The following is a 19,606-nucleotide window of genomic DNA, read 5'->3' as shown; positions in this document are numbered from 1 at the left end:
ACAGGCGAAGATGGAAATAACGAGGTAAATATTTTACCATCTGGAGTTCTTTCAGAAATATCTGCTAAACTTTCATCTTATGACAAAACAATTCTGACATAAGCACTTCAAGAAATTTCGAAAGAAATTCCTCCAGGATTTTTTTATATTGCTGATCTTAGTTTTAACACGAAAAGAAATTCTACCTCTACCTCTAGCTTTGAAAACTTCTGAATACGTTATGATAAAGTTAATATGATTGACATGGCTGAAGATTGTACTTGTAATTGATTTTACTTTAAAACTATTCAATTATACAATTTATATCTGGACTTGTCATAATTGAAATAGAAGCGGAGTTTTTACCTTTGAATAGCAGGTAGCACAGATATATACATTGCAGATGGCGTTGCATGTGAATTTATGATGGTTCCTGCCCTGCTGGCTGCCAACAGCGGATGCAATTTATTTCTGAGATTCCGGTAGAAAATTGAAAATAATTTTCAGATTAATTTTGCTGCCGAGACAACTCCTCCATCTACACAAGCTGCATTAAACGAATGGACGCCTCTAGATAATCCAATAAATTTTCCTGAAAAAGCATACGGCAATATGCTCGGTTTATCAATTTAAACATTCGTACTGTTCGTTTCCTCCCGGATAATAAATATTGAACCACCAGCACAATTTGCTGATCTCATCGCTTTCGATTCCTCATCAATACCACCGACGCGACGACAGAAGCTTTCGAACCAGAGGAATCCAATCCGCTCCGGTCGGTATCCCACCGACCGACATCCCTGGAGATGGTACCCGAGCAAAGTCTGACAGCAAATCGAAAACAAATTTTGATGTTGTGATATTACAAATTATGATTACTCAGGTTGATGTCGTTTTGGCCGTTTTAACGGTTAAAACATCAAAAATGAAAGCAGAAAAATGTTCCTGTGAGAGCAAGTTGAAAACAATTCCTGCTATCAGTGATGGCAAATTGATTACTGCTTTTGCAATCAATGTAAAAAAAATGGATAAATCGTTAAATGCAGAGTTTTTTGGATAATTTGTAAACCTAAATGCAATACGTTAATTGCACTGATGGTATATCACTAGATGCTTTATACAAGGTCGCCTAGAAGTTTTGAAATGACTTAAAAACTTAAATATTTAAAATAACTTTGAATGACAGCAAAACGATATCAAAATTTGAAATCGAAATTAATCAAGATAATTTGATATCAAAATATGATATCAATTTGCTGCTGAATACAAATCGTGTTTTCGATTTGCTATCATTTTGTTGTTAGACTTTGCTCGGGTATCCAATCATCATAATTCCTCATCAAGCAACAGCCAGCCAGCTAGCGCGCCGGTCGTCACTTGAGTCGTCTCCGTCTCAATCCGGGGATTCTCTTCCGTTTTCCCCCGAAGCGGAACGTTCCGAAAAAGTTGAAATTAAAACATCATCCATCATTTCGCGCTTCAAACGCGATGATCCTGGGGAGGATGGGAGCCAACCGATAGACAACTTTCGGTTCAAGCATACATAGAATGTATATTCTTGATTTATGTGGTTGGTGACATTTGTGTGGCCCTTAGTTATGGTCCACATATAGAATTATGGGTATCACATGTTACCAAATTGCGCAATATCTGTTAAAGTTAAAAATCGGTTAAAAATTAAGCTTTCGCAAATAAGTTGAAGGTTGTTTATATGGAATATTCAGTCAAAATATATGAGAAATTGGAAGACCTCCAGGCTCTCATTCAGCACGCCATTCATGTGCGTAAGCAATAGAAAAGCTGTGAAGCAGCCTGCTTCAAGCAGGTTTGTCAAAGTGGGAACGTAACGCCAAAAAGAAGAAGAAGAAGAAGAAGAAGAAATCATAAATCCATTTTGAATAAAATGGTCACAGCAAACAATTGTAGAAAAAAAATCTTCAAAAAATACTTGTAGTTTGAAAGATTTCTTATGGGCTATACGTACCCGAATAAAGAATACAATAGAAGAACCGAGCATAGTATTGTAACAGTACAATTTAGTATCGTATTTTTACAATATAAATAATGGTAAAAATAGCAATACAACATCAATAATGAGGAGAGCGGATCGGATTCAGATTTTCAACCGAAGAATATAGTAATGCAACCAAATGCCATCAAGATGACCAGGACGAATTGGGCAGACAACTGATATGAAGCAGTTAAACAATGGTGCGCCTGAACGTTGACCAAGCGTATCCTTTGGAGTTTACCCTTCCACTAACAACACCCAAATTCCCGTGATACCTAGGCCTGAGAGATCGTAGAGTTGTCTACATTTTTCATAGGTGTCCAAAACTAACCATCCTTTCCCATCCCTCAGCAGTCGCAAGGACGTGGCCAGGACAGTGCTCGACCATTGGAGGATTGCGTCAGTCTTGTCTAAGAGTCAGAGATTAGTCCCAAATCTTTGTGCTTTGGTTCGGACGGGAAGGAGGCAACACTCATAACAGCGGTCTAGGACTGTACCACCTACGAATGTGTGCGACTCGCTTAATGCTAATGCTAATGCTAATGCTAATACAACATCAATAAAATGTAACGTTGTCAACCATACAGTATGGTTTTTTTTTTTTCAATTAATTGTATGGGTTTTTAAGTATCGTTACAATACAAAAAATATCTTTCCATACTAATATTTTTGCAAAACCATACATTCGATTGTAAATGAATTGTTGTTATTATTGAAACCTAGGTTCAATATACTGTACATTGTATGGTATATGTATGGTTTCAACCAATAAAATGTACAAAAATGTATGGTTTCGAATATTAATTTCATTACTGGCTATAAATTATATTGAATGGTTTGGAAATGGTTCTCTTTTGTTATGTACTGAATCTATTATTATTTTGTAATTTTGCTCCTGTCTCGGCTCCTGTCAATGGCATCTGAAGCCTGAAAAAAAAAATGAAATAGAACTATCTTTGAACTAGAAGTTATGAAGTTGAACATAATTCAACTCCTTTGGGAATTGTTAAAAGCCCCTTGGATAACTCTTCAAATATAGGCCGTCCACGTCAAAGTCTGTGTAATCTCTAATTGCATTAACAGTTTAACCCATATCCGCCCAGCGTCCTATTTATAGGACAGATGCCCCGAACTCCCAGCGTCCTATAAATAGGACAGTCCTTTTGATGTGAATATCTCCAGAATTTTGCAAAATTTAAGAATACTTTCTTCAGAGAAGATGTTCTCCACACCCATACCTTGCTCATAGTGTATAATATAGTATGTGACTGTTTCACTAGTTGGCGTAAACGATGCTGCAAAGAATGCATATTGTCACGATCGGTGAGCATATTTCCAATGCGAAAAAAAAAGTTATTTCCCTGGAATCTTGACAATGGTTAATAATTAACAGTTCATTTCTTCGGCAGAGCTGTTAATCAATGCATACAAAAGTCGATGTATGTATGATTGTATGTTTATATGTTTGTATGTTTTTCTATTTGTATGTTCATATGTATGTAAGTATGTATATATGTATGCTGGAACATAGGCATAACTCTGAAATGCGTCAAGAAATTTCCATCAAATTTGGTATACACATTCCTTAGGATTGATGATAAATCGACTGATTTGGTGAAATTGATTATGTTTGGCTACGCAGTCATTTATTGAACAAACGACGTTCTTTATTTGCCCGACGTTTCGACACGGGGATTGTGTCTTCCTCAGGGGGTACTGTAATTTTACATATATTCTAATTGTTTGTGTTTATGTCTAATTGTTTTAACTTACAATATTTGTGTCGTTATTTGTCCTATGTTTGGTCTAACTATAACTGTCGAGTTTAGCGGTTTTTAGTACATGCTGTAAGGGTCAAGTTTGTTATAAAGTGGAAAAATTAACATTAAGTTCACTTATTAAAAAATCTTACACTTTGAAATTTCTAATTTTTCCCGCACAACTTGTACTGCTCAATGGCGCAATCTTTCTAATTTCTAGTCCTTCTTTCTTCTATCCTACGGACTGGTTAACGTGCCCTATCGGTGTTATTGATTCCCTCTCATCTATGCTATCGTTTCTCGGTGTCTTACGCTCCCTTCTGCTTTTTATGTCGTGCAACACTGCTGCGTATGTCGTACTCAGTCTGTCTATGTCGGTTCGTTTATTAACTGTGTTGTCGGTGTTCGTGATGTGACACATCTCTAAAAATGGAAGTGTGGATTGTTTGTAGCTATGGTCAATAATTTGTGTGTGTTCTAAATCGAATCGGTGATCTTGTTCTATACAATGTTGTATTAGTGCTGTGGTTGTTTCCATCAGTGATGTCTTGGCTATTTCTGTGTTAGTATTGTTATCATTTATCAGTTTATCTAACCTATTAACATTCGATCGGTGCCCTGCTAGTCTTTTTCGTAGTGTGTTTGTGGTCATGCCGATGTAGCAACATTCGCAGTTACTACATGGTATTTTGTATACATATTGCATTACTAACATCATCTCTGTTAACTGCATGCTTGACTAGTGTGTGGAGGCTTTTGACTACTCGGTTCTGTTTTGTTGTTATTGCCAAGTTGGGATAATCTTTGGCTAATATTTTTATAATTTTCTGGGAAAGTGAAGGTATGTACGGTATTGCCCTATATGTTTTTAAACTATTTGTCGTTTCAGATTGTTCTGCTACAGGATTTGTGGTGCTGGAGTGATTGGAGATAACGTTATGTGGATATGGTGTTTGGTTCGCATGATTCACATCAGAAGATGCATTTGGATGGTGGCAGAGTGGTTCGGTTTGTTGCTGCATCTGATTAGAGGTGATTGGTGATTCGATTGGTGTGGATTCGTTGGCTAGCAGGTTGGATGGATTGTGATCCGGTCGGTTCTGATTGTCCTCGGTGATTTCGGTCAGTGCGGGTGGTGTGGCTGCGATTGGTGGGCTGGGACAATACTAACACAGAAATAGCCAAGACATCACTGATGGAAACAACCACAGCACTAATACAACATTGTATAGAACAAGATCACCGATTCGATTTAGAACACACACAAATTATTGACCATAGCTACAAACAATCCACACTTCCATTTTTAGAGATGTGTCACATCACGAACACCGACAACACAGTTAATAAACGAACCGACATAGACAGACTGAGTACGACATACGCAGCAGTGTTGCACGACATAAAAAGCAGAAGGGAGCGTAAGACACCGAGAAACGACAGCATAGATGAGAGGGAATCAATAACACCGATAGGGCACGTTAACCAGTCTGTAGGATAGAAGAAAGAAGGACTAGAAATTAGAAAGAATGCGCCATTGAGCAGTAAAAGTTGTGCGGGAAAAATTAGAAATTTCAAAGTGTAAGATTTTTTAATAAGTGAACTTAATGTTAATTTTTCCACTTTATTACAAACTTGACCCTTACAGCATGTACCAAAAACCGCTAAACTCGACAGTTATAGTTAGACCAAACATAGGACAAATAACGACACAAATATTGTAAGTTAAAACAATTAGACATAAACACAAACAATTAGAATATATGTAAAATTACAGTACCCCCTGAGGAAGACACAATCCCCGTGTCGAAACGTCGGGCAAATAAAGAACGTCGTTTGTGCAATAAATGACTGCGTAGCCAAACATAATCAATTCCTTAGGATATGGAGGTGGTAGCAAGGATTTTAAAATTCAAGATGGCGGCTTAGGTTCCAAGATGGCGGTCAAAACTCCAGAATATATGCTGTTTAACGGCAATGCTGCTTCGGATACTATGCAATATGGGTATCTATCGATCGGGCTTCAAAAGTAGAACTCAAAAATGAATATCCGACGCCATTTTGAAATCAAAGATGGCGGACCATATCCAATAAGGCGGCCATGGAATGGTAGTTTGATCTATAATACCATGCAATATGGATATCTATCGATCGGGCTTGATGAGTAGAAGTAAAAAATCGATATTTTACGCCATTTTGAAATCCAAAATGGCGGACCATATCCAAGATGGCGGCCACGGAACGTTTGATCTATAATACCATGCAAAATGGGTTTCGATCGATCGGGCTTCATGAGAAGAAGTCAAAATCGATATTTGACCCTATTTTGAAATCAAAGATGGCGCCCATGGAATGATAGTTTGAGCTATGATACCAAGCAATATGGGTATCTATCGATCGGGATTCATGAGTAGAACTCAAAAATAAATATCCGACGCCATTTTGAAATAGACAATTATGCGACTGCTTCAAGATTATACCAGTATAATCCTAATTTGATTCTATAATTGCTCATTTCCACTTTAAATCAACCTTAAGTTTGGGCAGCCAATTAAACGCCCCATAATAAATTAAAAAGTTTCCATAAATAATTCGGAAATTGCCAATAAATAAATAGGGGTAGAAGCAATAATCAACTATAAAAGTTCCATAAACAAATCAAACTTCCCATAAATAATTGATTTTCGAGCAATAAAAAATGCCAGAATTTCCACAAATAAATCAACAATTGCAATAAAAAACTAATTTTTTTCTAACAAAAAAGTTCGAACATACTACATTACAGAACTATTATGATAGAAAGACTGAAACTATGCGTGCAATTTAACAGACAATCGCTTGCTGTCCGAACTCGCTAACGCTCGTCGGACTTTAAAAAGGGATAACAACTCTGTTCGCATTCTACCGGGCAAATTCTTGGATCTGTGGATTGCCTAGATCCGAATTGACGCAGTTACGGCGCGTCGGATTTCGGAAACTTCGGCGGCCTTCTGCCGCCTCAGTTCCTCAATCCTCTATGCGGCTTCGCCGCATGGTTCGGCCGAAACTTTTACTTTACTCATTGTTTCGTATTTATTGCTAAATTTTCAATTGCTTTTTTAATGTTTTTCAATTGGGAATTTTTAAATTATTTATGGAAAAATCAGATTTATTTATGGAAAATTTAAACTTGTGTGGTGGAAAAAATGTGTTTATTTATTGCAATTTTTGAATTATTTGTGGAAATTCCGACAATTTTTATTGCTCGAAAATCAATTATTTATGGGAAATTTTGATTTATTTATGCACTTTTTGTTTTGTTTATGGAAATTTTATAGTTTATTATTGCTCCCACCCTTACTTCTTTATTGACAATTTCTGATTTTGGTATGGCAAATGATCACTTTTCTATGAGTCGTTTATATTTCAGCCTTAAGTTTGCATGTAAAGTAATGATTGCACTAAATACACCGTATATCTGCATGTAATAGGGCTTCAGCACTGTGGTTACTTGGGGAGATTAGATGAGCTGCGGTTATTTTTTGAGATACCTTCAGGAATTCTTTCCAGGATTTCTTCAGGCATTCCTTTCGAAAATCTTCTCAGGTTTGTTCCCGAGATTCCTTCAGATATTGCTTTCGAGATTGCTGTATAGATCGGACATGCTCAGCTTCTGGCCGGCATTCCTGTCATGAACTCTCTAAGGAATACATCAGGTATTCTTAACGGGATTCCTTCAGGAATAACTTCAGGGATTTCCGCCAGAATTGCTTTTTTTTTTACGGATTTCTTGTGGAATTACTTCACAGATTCATTTTAGTATACTTTCAAAATGTTCTGTCGAAACATATTCAGAGAATCCTAATGGAATTCTTTCTATGAGCCGGGATCCTCGCTTGGGATTTATACAAAAATTCCTCCCGGGATTTCTTCCGTGACTATTTCACGATTTTCTTTTTTAAATATGAAAAACTTCTATGGTATGGTGAGTACGTAAAGAGAGTTTGTGAGGTGCCGAAGGAAAAACTCAATTGCTTTATTAGAAATCATTATCTGTGTAAAATCTAACTTCTAAAGTATTTTAACGTTTGCTTATGCCACACATAGTGAGCTCTCTTTATTCTCTCTAAAATAAAAAACTCTCATTTTTGAGTAACACCCATGCCGCACAGGGACTGTGTTGGAAACACACATTTTTTAGAATTGCTCGTACGCTCACATTTTTGCAAAATATCAATATTATTCGGTATTTGAAGGTGGTTTATAAACCCAGTGAGGTTGCCATGTCGAAATTATAGCAAAATACATGCTCATGTGAGCGTACGAGCAATTAAAAAAAAATGTATGTTTCCAACACAGTCATGCGCGGCATGGATGTTTACTAAAAATGTGCAGGCCGAACACATTTTTGAGCGTAGCCGTTTTTGCGTGTTTGATTTGTTAAAAAAAATGAGAAATGTTGAACACTACAGTCGAAATTACATGAAATTACAAGAACCATGCATTGCATACTTTTAGGCGATTATCGGGTTATATTTCTGTACCAATTTATAAGTCCTTTTTGTATTCTTTTTGAGTGGTTATCATCTCTCTCACATGTTTAGAGCTGTATTGTATCTATACGGATTAGAATATAACGATAGCGTAGAAGTTGGGCTGAAATAGAACTCGAGAAAATTATCAGATATTGTGGAACTACAATGAAGAATTTTTTTGGAACTACACCATAGACTTCCATTTTTTTCATCAAATCATGCTAATTTTATTGAAACTTGACCTTTGATAACAAATTCATTCGAAGATTTAAATTGTGAGACACCTTGGACGTTAACGGGTTAAGCTTAGGCTCCTATGCCCCATCATCCACATATCTGGGTTTAGCAAACTAAGCATTATTTGTGGCAACACTTTGAGCGGCATGTTCGAACTTTGCCGAGCGCGCTACGCGTTATTTGACCACCAATGTAATTGCATGAAGTGCGTGACGAGGTACATACATAAGTAACATTACAGCGTGCTTAACCGTTATTACAACATTTGAGGCACCCGTTTGACTAAAGATTGGAATACATAACAAACTTTAACATTGAATTATATGGTAGCTCACTCAGAGGTTAAATTATAAGAAAACTGTTCTGAAACATTTTTTTCAAACGTGGAGTGGACCTGGTGTGATGATTAGAACATTTTCTATCACGCCGAGGATCTGGGATCGAATCCCACTCCCGACATACTCACAAAATGTGGGTTCTTCCTTCAGAAGGGAAGTAAAGCGTGGGTCCCGAGATGAACTAGCCTAGGGCTAAAAATCTCGTTAATACAGATAAAAAAAATATTCAAATATAAGCAATGTGTTCCATGCTTAAAAAAACAAATTGCAGATGAACTTATTTTAGAAGTAGTTTCAGTGTCCAATCCTCAATGCAGTCCATATGCTAAAGATGGGTCTATGTCCAGAATACATTTCGTCAATCGCATTTGATTCGGTTGTGACAAGTTCAAATGAGGGAAGAGGAGAAAACTCCCCTCAATACAAATACAAAAATGGTTCGTGTTGAACCTCATCCGTTGATTCATAAAAATCTGACATATGCGTTTTTCCAGATTGACCTACAATCGCATTTCTCTCATCGCCCTCTACATACCTTGCCCGCATTTTCTCTTGGATCTGCAGTCCTTAGGGCTCCTGGTTTTATCACTTATTTAAACATTATTAATAGATTATTAATACATCATTAATACATTTCATTGAATTTAAATCTATTTTTATTTTTATTTTGACTTCAAAAAGTCACGAACATCATCAAAACAAAGCACGGTTGAAAAATTCAACTAAAATTGCACGAAAACATGTGCAATGCTTTTAGTGAACCATTCCATTACAATACATGTTATAGTGGCTGGCACACTGTATGGTACAGAAATTGTTTTCACAAAACATCATACGGTTAGTTTTTATCCGATCAGCAGCCTAAGACACTGTGATGGTTTTCACGAGTTATTGCTGGAAGTTTGTATTAATTGTTTGGAGTGTATTTCTGGTAAAGTATCCAGAATTTCTTCCCAAAAATATATCCAAGCGTATCTCCAACTCTTTCTTAATCAAGAATTGAGTAAATAAAAATCTTCAAGCATCCTTAACAGCATTCCTAGGGAAAGTAATTCAAACAATTTTCATGTATTGCTCTAGAAGTTTCCAAAAGTAATATCTGTGGAAAGTATGTCCTGAATTGTTTTTTTTTTCTTTTTTTTATAAAATCATTTACTCAAGTTCTTCAAAAAGTTCCAGCAGCTTTTATGTTTGGCATTTCTGTAAATAAATAAGAATTTAGCATTTTATATAAATAACATTACATCTAATTTTTATCCCATTCTTTCAGAAATTTTAGAAATCTCGTTGCAAAAAGAATAGAAAATCGACTGTTGGATTTAAAACGATTTACTACAGAAATATCTATGTATCTTAAAAATTTCTTGTATTTTTCTCTCACGCTCTTTGATGAGTTATTTGATTTAATGCAAAATATAGGATTTGTGTGCGTGGGGTACTGTACTGATTTATGGCTTGGTGACGGAACGATGGCGCCGCTCCAGGCAGTCTGTCCGTGATTCTTCCAAAAAATCCTTCGCGGGATCTTCACAAATTTGTTGCAGGACTCCTCCAGGAGTTTCTTGTGGAATTCTCAGGGAATTGTTGATGAAATTCATCTGGGGATTTATTAAGGATCCCATCAGAAGTTCCCACTGGTGCTCTAGGAGTTTCTACTAAGATTCCTAAAGAGGTTCCGTCTTGAATTCCTACAAGAGCTCCTGCCAGGGTTTCACCAGGAAATACTCCCGGAGTTCTTCCAAAAAATGTTGGTGGGATTTGTTAAGGACAAGGTATTTGGAGTACATTGCTCAAAATTTCTAGAGCACCGTTTTTAGAACCGTTGAACGGATTTTGATGAAAATGCATCACGCTAATTGTTCAGTGGTTGTCAATAGCGTGATGCATTTTAATAAAAAATTTCTAAAAAACGGTGCTCTAGAAATTTTGAGCAATGTACTCCAAATACCTTGTCCTTAAGGACTTACAGAATACCTTCTGAAATTATTTCAAGAGTTCCTAGAATTCTTTAAAACTGTTTCTAACATTTTTAAATAAAATAATTCGGGGATTCACCCAGGAATTCTTTCTAGGATTATACCAGAAATTTTCCCTTAAAAAATATTCCATAAAACCTCATGGGTCCTATAAAAATCTTTGAGGGATTTCTAAATGTGTTTCTCTAGAAACACACCCCGAGCTGATCCATAATCGCCGGTTGAATCTCCAACCCCTTGAACCAGTCAAACCAACTGATCTTTAAATCATATTTCGCCATCCGTTTATTTGGTTGTTTGCTTTTTCCCTTTCCACAAACCGTGAAGAGTTTTTCGGGGTTTGTTTGTTGGTTGGTTGGTTCTCGAGCAGCAAATGTGACGAGCTCAACAAACAGCCGCGGTGCCTATATACATCCATCGGTGATAACGATGACGACGCCAACAACGACGACGATGAATGCCAGCGGCCGTAAAACAAATTCAGTTGAATTAATCTAGTGGAATAAAAAAAAATCTGCTCATCTGCGCACATTTTTTCCTCGATTTTCCGCTACCGGTTTCCGCATCTCTCTTGTACCGTGTTGATCATCCTTCGGTTTTTTGGAACGCGAATTACACGGTAGCTTTTTACTGGAGTGGGGAACTTTTTGGGAACATATGTGGTTATTTTGATTACTGTTGGCATATGGTATATGGTTGGATGAATTAATTAAACGGGGAACATTAAAGTTATAAACGGAGGAGATTTGGAAAATTATAAGTATTGTGCATGGAGAACACTTGATTTCATATTTAATGAAATCACAGGATCATAATATTTGACAGCACTTGAATTTCATGTTCACATTTCAAAACACATGGTCATGGAACTCGAATTGTAAAGTAAATTTTAGATAAACATAATCTTTTTAAAGTTTTTTCGTCCATGAAATCAAAAGTAATGTTAGTGTATTTGCCTTATAAGGACAATTTTATTTATTAGACCTCTACAGAATTGGAGAAACTAGTAGATAATATCATAGGGTCTTGTACCATTTGGGCAGGTGTACCTTAGGGCAGTTCAAACTTTCAACATGTCAAAAATTCAAAGCTCCCATATGTTCATTACAATCTTTGGTGCAATACTAGAGTCCTGTCAAATTTTCAGCCATTTCGGTGGTGATATAATGGTGGCCCAAAAGCAAAATAGGTTAATATGGGAATTACTATGGAGAATTTTCGAAAAAGGTTCTCCGCGCTGTAGAGCAGTACCACATGGATGGAATCATAGGATCGAAGCCGAATTGAATTCTTCAGATCTCAATGATGAGTGTTGCCGAAGACCGCAACATATTTCGACAATCGGATAAAAAGTTATTCAACAAAATTGCACTCGCATGCACATCTTTATACACGATTTCGTGCAAGGTGTGCAAGAAGCTAACACGCATACTAAGACTGCGTGTCAAGCGTGTCGATCGAGCTATGGACTTGTGTTCAAGCATGCATAGATGAATATTGATTAGTAACTTCTGTCTCGTGAGTCGAAACAAGTTGCGGTCTTCGGCAACACTCATCATTGAGGTCTGAAGAATTCAATTTGACTTTGACCCTATGACTTCATCCATGTGGTAATGCTCTACAGCGCAGAGAACCTTCTTTGAAAATTCTCCATAGTTATTCCCATATAAAAATATTTTGCTTTTGGGTCACCATGATATCACCACCGAAATGGCTGAAAAATTGACAGGACTCTAGTTTTGCACCACGGATTGTAATAAACATGTGGGAGCTTTGAATTTATGACATGTTGAAAGTCTGAACTGCCCTAGTGTACCTATTTTCGGCACTTGCCGTTATAACTAAGTCAATTTCAAACCGATTGATTTGAATTTTTGAATAGAGTTAGGCACGTACAGTATCTAACTCTATACGAAAAATCAAATCAATCGGTTTGAAATTGACTTAGTTATAGCTACAAGTGCCCAAAATAGATACACCTGCCCAAATAGTACAAGACCCTACCACCTTATTGAAACATTTTTTCTCTCATACCTTTCAAATGATATGAGCGTATTTTTTTCAAATTTTGCATCAATTAATTTAATAAACTTATTATATTTGTGTTGAACCTCAATTGTGTCATTCTGCAGTATAAACACACTTTTACAATCCACCACATCCTGTATCATAATAAATCAATGTTCGATTTACATAAATCCGCGCTAATCTTCCTTTGTCGAAAAAGAGCACAACTCATAAATTCAACTCTTCCCTCAGTAAACTCATCCATAACTCATCGCTCTCCTCACTTTCATTTAAAACTTACCTTGAACGGATCCCGGTCGTGTTGGGTCTGGTTGATGTACATCGACGTCCGCCGGCCGATAATCGAGCGGCATCCGATGGAACTGCTCCGCCTTCCGGACATACGATCTGCCGTTACCTGCAGCATTTTGGCTCTGCCAAATGGTTTCCGGTACGAGGTTTCAAACTCACTTCACTGCTACCGCCACCGTAGCCAGAGGCTGCAGAATCAAATTTATCCTCGGGATTCCCTTAATATATCCTCTGAGCCCTTTTTTACGCTGCCCTTTTTTGGGGGCACCTCACTCCACACAACTGTAAAAAACACTCACAAATCTTCTTAAGCTTCCTACCCACCCTCTTCCTTCCGGGACGGAAAGGGCCGACACAACCACGAACCGGACACAATGGATCGAATATTTGTGCAAATTTCACCGCCTGTCGGATAAATCAAATATTTTCACTAGAGCACGTTCTCCACTCACGACGACGACGACTACGACGACCAAAAAGCTCCGGCACGGTGGAATTGAGAGCTACACTTACACTTCACACTCCATAACCGTTGGCTATTGGTAACCTTTTTGATCATCCCATAGAATACACAAAATACAATTGAAATGTGCTCCATTTAAAGTTTAAACATTTTTCATTCAATGTTACATAGTAGTTCAATACTAGGTATTGGTAGATTTTTTGCTCTATCAGAAAACATAAAAGTTTCAACAAGGCAAGGTCGTTAGTAATCGTTAGTAGAAAATAAGAGATCGGCACGACATCTTTCCAAAAACCTTCAGCCTTCTTGAAATAATCAATCCGTCATGAACTAAAAGTCTTGGGGTATCGAAATATACTGCAATGGTTCTATTGTAAACCAAATATTAATTTAACCATTTACGAATGTTTAAGCAAAAATGATATTTTAAAGGTTCTTACCCTCGTTTTTGTTTTAGTGTATACATAAGCGTGATGAATCACCTTTTCATAAAGCTGTATATAAGTAGTTTTACTGCGATAAAAAGGTTCTATCAAAAAATCTTTTGCCCTGACACTTTTTCGAAATGTTTTGGGCATCGGCTAAACGACGTCCTATCACTGGATTATCAAGACTTTCGCAGATTTAATGATGACATGGCGAACATTTTTAGAATCATTCGCAAGATTAGATTGCCATGCACAGGCACCAGTCATTTTCTCACAAAACCATTATTTACCTTGATATCAATGATTATCAATCTTGCCTTCCGTGCGAGCGTCGCATCACGTTTACGGAAAAAAATGTAGTCCTGAAGTAACTTATCACCACCAGCCAGTTAGATTAAGACAAAACCACACAGAATAAAAAAAACGAAAAACATGTCGAAACGTCGGGGTAGATAACAACATTTTTTTAATGTATTTATTAACGTGTATTTTAATGTATGCTTCTTTTTCACTCGATAACATCCTGTTTTGATTTATCAAGGCTGCGTAGCCATAAAAATCTGTCTTTAAACACAGGGTGTCCAATATATATACTTTCGAGGGCCCATAATGCATTGAGGGGTCTAAATCTGTGGAAACTGATGCGTCAAAAAGCAGTCATTTTCTTGAAATTTTCAGCCAGCAATAACCTACTGGGCATTTTCACGGACTTTGGGGGCTTTTACGATCACACCAACATGATTATTATGTGAATCTGTTTGATTTTGGCTTAAATTTAAACTATTGTCTTCTAGGGATCCAAAATTCGATCATTACCCTGCTTAATTTTTTTATTTGGGAATTTTCACCTTTGTGATTAATCCACATGAAAGTGCGATATAAATTTTAAATTTTTCATATATTAAGAGAGATTTTTTTTTTCTTTTTAAATTAAGAGAGAGTAAATACCAATATTGGTGTATTTCCGAACAAATTACACAAGTTTACAGCATTTTTGAACTCGGTAAGCTGATGATCATTTTTGGTGTAGAATCATGCCCTGAGTTTGAAGACGCGAAGGAAAAAAATGATTGTATAACATTTCGCCGAAAACCATTTCGCGGAATTCCTTTTTGCGGTGTAACATTTCGAATGACATTTGGCGGAATGAACCATTTCGCGGAATGCACCGTTTCGCCGAAAACCATTTGGCGGAATGTACCGTTTCGCGGAAAATCGTTAATAAGAGCAAACAATTTAATTTATCGAGAGAAAACATCATGATGAGATTCAAAATTCAAATCAGCACATGAAAAATGGAAAAAATTCGTTTTTGTAGCAGTATTCTTGATTGATTGATTGATTGATTTATCTTTATTATAGAGACTTTCAGCCCTTGGCTGGTTCGTCTCTCAGTATACTTTGAAAGAACAGCCTATGTATGAAAGAAGGGAAATTCTCTGATAATATTAATTTAGCAAGTATGGCAAAATAAGTATAATGCATACAATTTATGAAAGAACAGTTTTGACCAGAAGAAGGAAAAGTTTCGTATTGAACATAACAGCATATCTGTTAAAACAGCGTTTGTTTGAAAGATGGAAAAACCTGTGATACAAAAATAAGATTTTTTTATAATATCTATTACAACAGTTTGAAATAATTAGAACATATAAACAATAAACAATAAAGATAAATCTGGTAAAGTTATCACTAAGGAGTGTTAAGGGTTACGCGGTCACACTGTTTATAAATAGCATCATTTTGGCATAATTATAATGCTTTCAATCGGTAAAGGTGAAAATGTGGAAGCTGATAAGCAGATTCAGTTCCTGAATTATGATTCTGGGTCATTAGACCGAAGGAGATTACACTGAATGGACGTTGGGCCGAACAATCATTGGGCTGAATAGATGTTGGATCAATAAGAAAGGGTCTCGAAAGATCTAAAGAACATATCTCCCTCAGAGTTAGCAATAGGACCGCCAATAGATAACTCCAGTGCAACATGAATGAACAGCCTTTGTTTCAAATAATGATAAATCTCTAACGTCAGCAGCCTGGCCACAAAAAAAAACTCACCAGCAGTGTTACCACAGACAAACAGGCGTCTCACTCTACCTATCGTTTCCTTTTTTAACGGATTATTCAAATATTCTGTAGTTCGCAAATCGCTTGCTCATGGCGCTTGCATCGTTTTTACTCCTGTTTGACGTTTACTAACTACCGCCATCTACTCAGTGGGTTTGCGCACCAAAGCCTAATTAACATTGGGCGATTATGTTTTCGTGACGATGATTTTTATCGTATTTTGTTCCAAGTGATACGTCTGTTGTCTGTGGTGTTACTCTAAACATCAGTCCATTTTTGACAGAATGAAAAATCTCAGATAAGTTAGCAGCTCGGTCACTAGCCAACATTTTTAACAGTAAACTTGAAAGAACAGCCTATTATCAAAAGAAGGTCAAATCTCCTATAGAGATATCGATTTGATCATTAAAAACTACACATCACATGAACAGCCTTTGAAGAGCAGGAGGTAAATGATGAAAAATTTAACAATTCAGTTGCCTAACAACTCGTTAAAATACACTACCCCACAAAGCGACACAAGCGCCAAACGGCCAAAAACGGCGAGCACTGGAAACAAAAATGGCAACACAACAATGTAAGTGATGGGATGCTAGCACCACGCAACGGGAGCATAGCCACATACTCTAAACTGACCGTTACAAAGTTTTACACAAGGCTGAAAACGAAGATAGACGTCTGTTCTCTGTGCTACGAATCAAAGAAGGTAAATTTTTGTTCAGAAAAGTAACAGATTAAATATCAATTAGTACAATCGTAGAGCTGAAGTGATTATGATTGCGCATGAATCGGTGATGGAGCTAGTAAAATTTAGCAGAGAAAATAATGTGTTATTCCATTATTATTTGCAAAGTATTAAATTCCGCGAAATGGTATTCCGCGAAACAGTACATTCCACGAAAAGTCGTTCCGCGAAATGGTATTCGGCGAAATGGTGCATTCCGCGAAATGTTACACCGCGAAAAAAAATTCCGCGAAATGGTTTTCGGTGAAATGGTATACAACCAAAAAAAATGCAGTAGAGCGAAATTTTTTTTCGGCTTTCACTCGGCACATCTCATTCTTTGTAATCAATGATCCGATTGAGCTGAATTTTTTACTGTAACTCGCCTACATATGATGTGTCAAATAAACTTTGAGAAAGAATTTTTAAATTGATTTTTTCTTATTGAAAAAAAAAATACATTTCTTCATATATTTTTGGAAATTTTGCTAAAATTCAAGGAGATCGTCCCTAAAACTCGCCAATATTTACAATTTCGTCAATCTGACGCAAAACCTGCTTTCAGATGATCAAATGGTATTATCTTCAGCTTTTAATTAATTTAAAAAGATTTAAAATTGGTCCAACAATACGCAAGATATTTGAAACTAGTGTTATTAACTTATATACTCAATGACTCTTTTATTTTTTTATAAACGACTCCTTCAAATGATTGTACATTTCACCGAAAACCAGTTCCCCGAATGCAGTTTTCCCGAAAGTTATTTCCCCGAATGTACCATTTCCCTGAAAAGAGTATTGCATCTGCAATTCAACATTTTTAATGCCTCAGCTGACGCTCACCACGTTGACGTACTACACGTGGGCCGTACTGACTCCAATGCAAAACTAGGGGTTTCCGGTCATTAGAACGAACCACGCCTAACCAAAGTACGCCAGGCCGAAGTACGTTAAGCGGAATGGGTTGTTTAGCTGTCTTCTTAACCTTTCAGGACTCGCGTCATCAAGCAATCAAAATTTCACGGCGCTCGCGCTGTATACGACGAGCGAGGTTTTTTGGTAGTGTTGTACTTTTTACAACAGTGCGCGTCCTGAAGGGTTAATTTTCTTCATGAAAGATGTTCATATTTGTTTTCGAAGTCCTAGAAGAGTTTCAGGTCCCTTGAGTTTTTCAACATTCAGCTACTTCATCACGGACGTTGCTTTCTTTTAAAAATAGATACATAGTTATTATGACGTTTATGCATATGCAATACATTCAAATCATTCACCTAGATTGCCCGTTCATGGATTTAAACTCAATCGGACAGATGACCCATTCAGCCTAATGCCACTTTAAGCCCAATGAACTTCGGCCCAACTTACTTCGGCCTGACATGCTTCTGCTTAATGATCGTCTATTTGGCCTGATTGATAACCTTCCTTATAATAAATTTCCCTTCTGTCAAACATAGGCTGTTCTTTCAAGATAACTGTTCAATTAATCATCAGTAATTTGACTCTGCTATATTTATTATTCTTTTATTTTGTGTCTAATTGTTATAGTATCTATAAGCGTTATAGTTATAAGCGTTATAAATCGGAGAAAATTGGGTCAGTTTTGAAAGTCCACATGTTTTGTATGGGATAAAAATATGATGAAAAACGTTAAACAAATTTTATTAACTTTTCTTTTTGAAGCCTTTTAATACACATTAAAATTTAGCTCATGGAGTTAGCATACTTTACATTATCGGGATCGCGTACGTGTGTTTCACATGATATACTTTTGTGCTGATAATGAACTTTAGCCCTTCATTTTGAAGGGCGTTTTAATCGATTGAACATACTAAAAAAAACCCAAATTAATCCACCTAGTGGTGATAGTGCCTTTCTCGTTGTATATGTTCTCACGACCTTTCCGTCGACGTAAGTCAAAGTGTTCCCGAATCCTGATATTGTTTAAGAAAAGTAAGCAATTTATCAAAGCCATCATTGAAATGACTTAAAACCTATTGATGGCACATAGGGTCTGGGACCATTTGGGCAGGAGCACCTATTTTGGGCACTTGCTGCTATAACTCAATTAATTTCAATCCGATTGATTTGAATTTTTGCACATGGCTAGATACTGTGCGTATCTGATCGTGTTTCAAAAATCAAATCAATCGGTTTAAAAATGACTGAGTTAAAGCAGCAAGTGCCCAAAATAGGTGCTCCTGCCCAAATGGTCCCAGACCCTAGTCCGACGTTATGTTCAACGTATAAGCAGAGCTGAATAATATCAGATTTCTCAGCTGACTGCTTGAGCACCTTCACTAACACTGGGGACTGATCAATATCAACACGATACAAACAAGCTAAGATATAACTTTTTACACATTCACAGATCCCCGATAATTTTTTTTCTGCACATTCTAGGTTATATTTGATTGACCGTTGAAAACAAGAACGTAGTGAGTATAGTGAGACGTCTGTTTGTATGTGGGTTTAATTTGTCAAGATTTTGTTCTTTTACACATATTTATCGCTTGCATTGATTTAATTTATTTTCGTAGTTCCGGCGAAGCACCAAACACTGGTTGTGCAACCCTACCGGTAGTCTCTGATGTGGTATGAGCCTATTTTCTAGTTAACCGTTCCTCAGGTTATTAAAAAAGCCGTGATGTGATGTGTCGCATGGTACGTTCGATGCGGCACTGGAACAGGTTCCGGAGCACCACCGGGTCTACCAAATATAGTCTGAGACTATTTCATTGCTAACGTTCATTAGGTTACCTAAAAAAACCACGATTTGATTTATCTTAT

General features: G+C 36.8%; 1 protein-coding gene across 2 annotated transcripts in view; it reads right to left on the bottom strand.

Moving 5' to 3' along the window:
- The window catches only part of LOC109421347 (uncharacterized), a 491,813-nt gene that overhangs the window by 307,285 nt on the left and 164,922 nt on the right, over positions 1-19,606 (bottom strand). Inside the window, exon 3 of one of the 2 annotated variants that reach the window (XM_062849572.1) lies at positions 13,124-13,539. In XM_062849572.1, the coding sequence (XP_062705556.1) occupies positions 13,124-13,249 (126 nt within the window). In that variant the 5' untranslated portion in view covers positions 13,250-13,539. Of the gene's footprint in view, positions 1-13,123; positions 13,681-19,606 lie in introns of those variants that run through there. The other variant, XM_062849571.1, reaches the window with a different exon arrangement.

The sequence above is a fragment of the Aedes albopictus genome, chromosome 2 (genome assembly GCF_035046485.1).
Source record: "Aedes albopictus strain Foshan chromosome 2, AalbF5, whole genome shotgun sequence".
NCBI classification, from domain to species: Eukaryota; Metazoa; Arthropoda; class Insecta; order Diptera; family Culicidae; genus Aedes; species Aedes albopictus.
The sequence above is the reverse complement of the archived record's forward strand: the minus strand, read 5'-3'. Positions and strand labels throughout refer to the sequence as shown.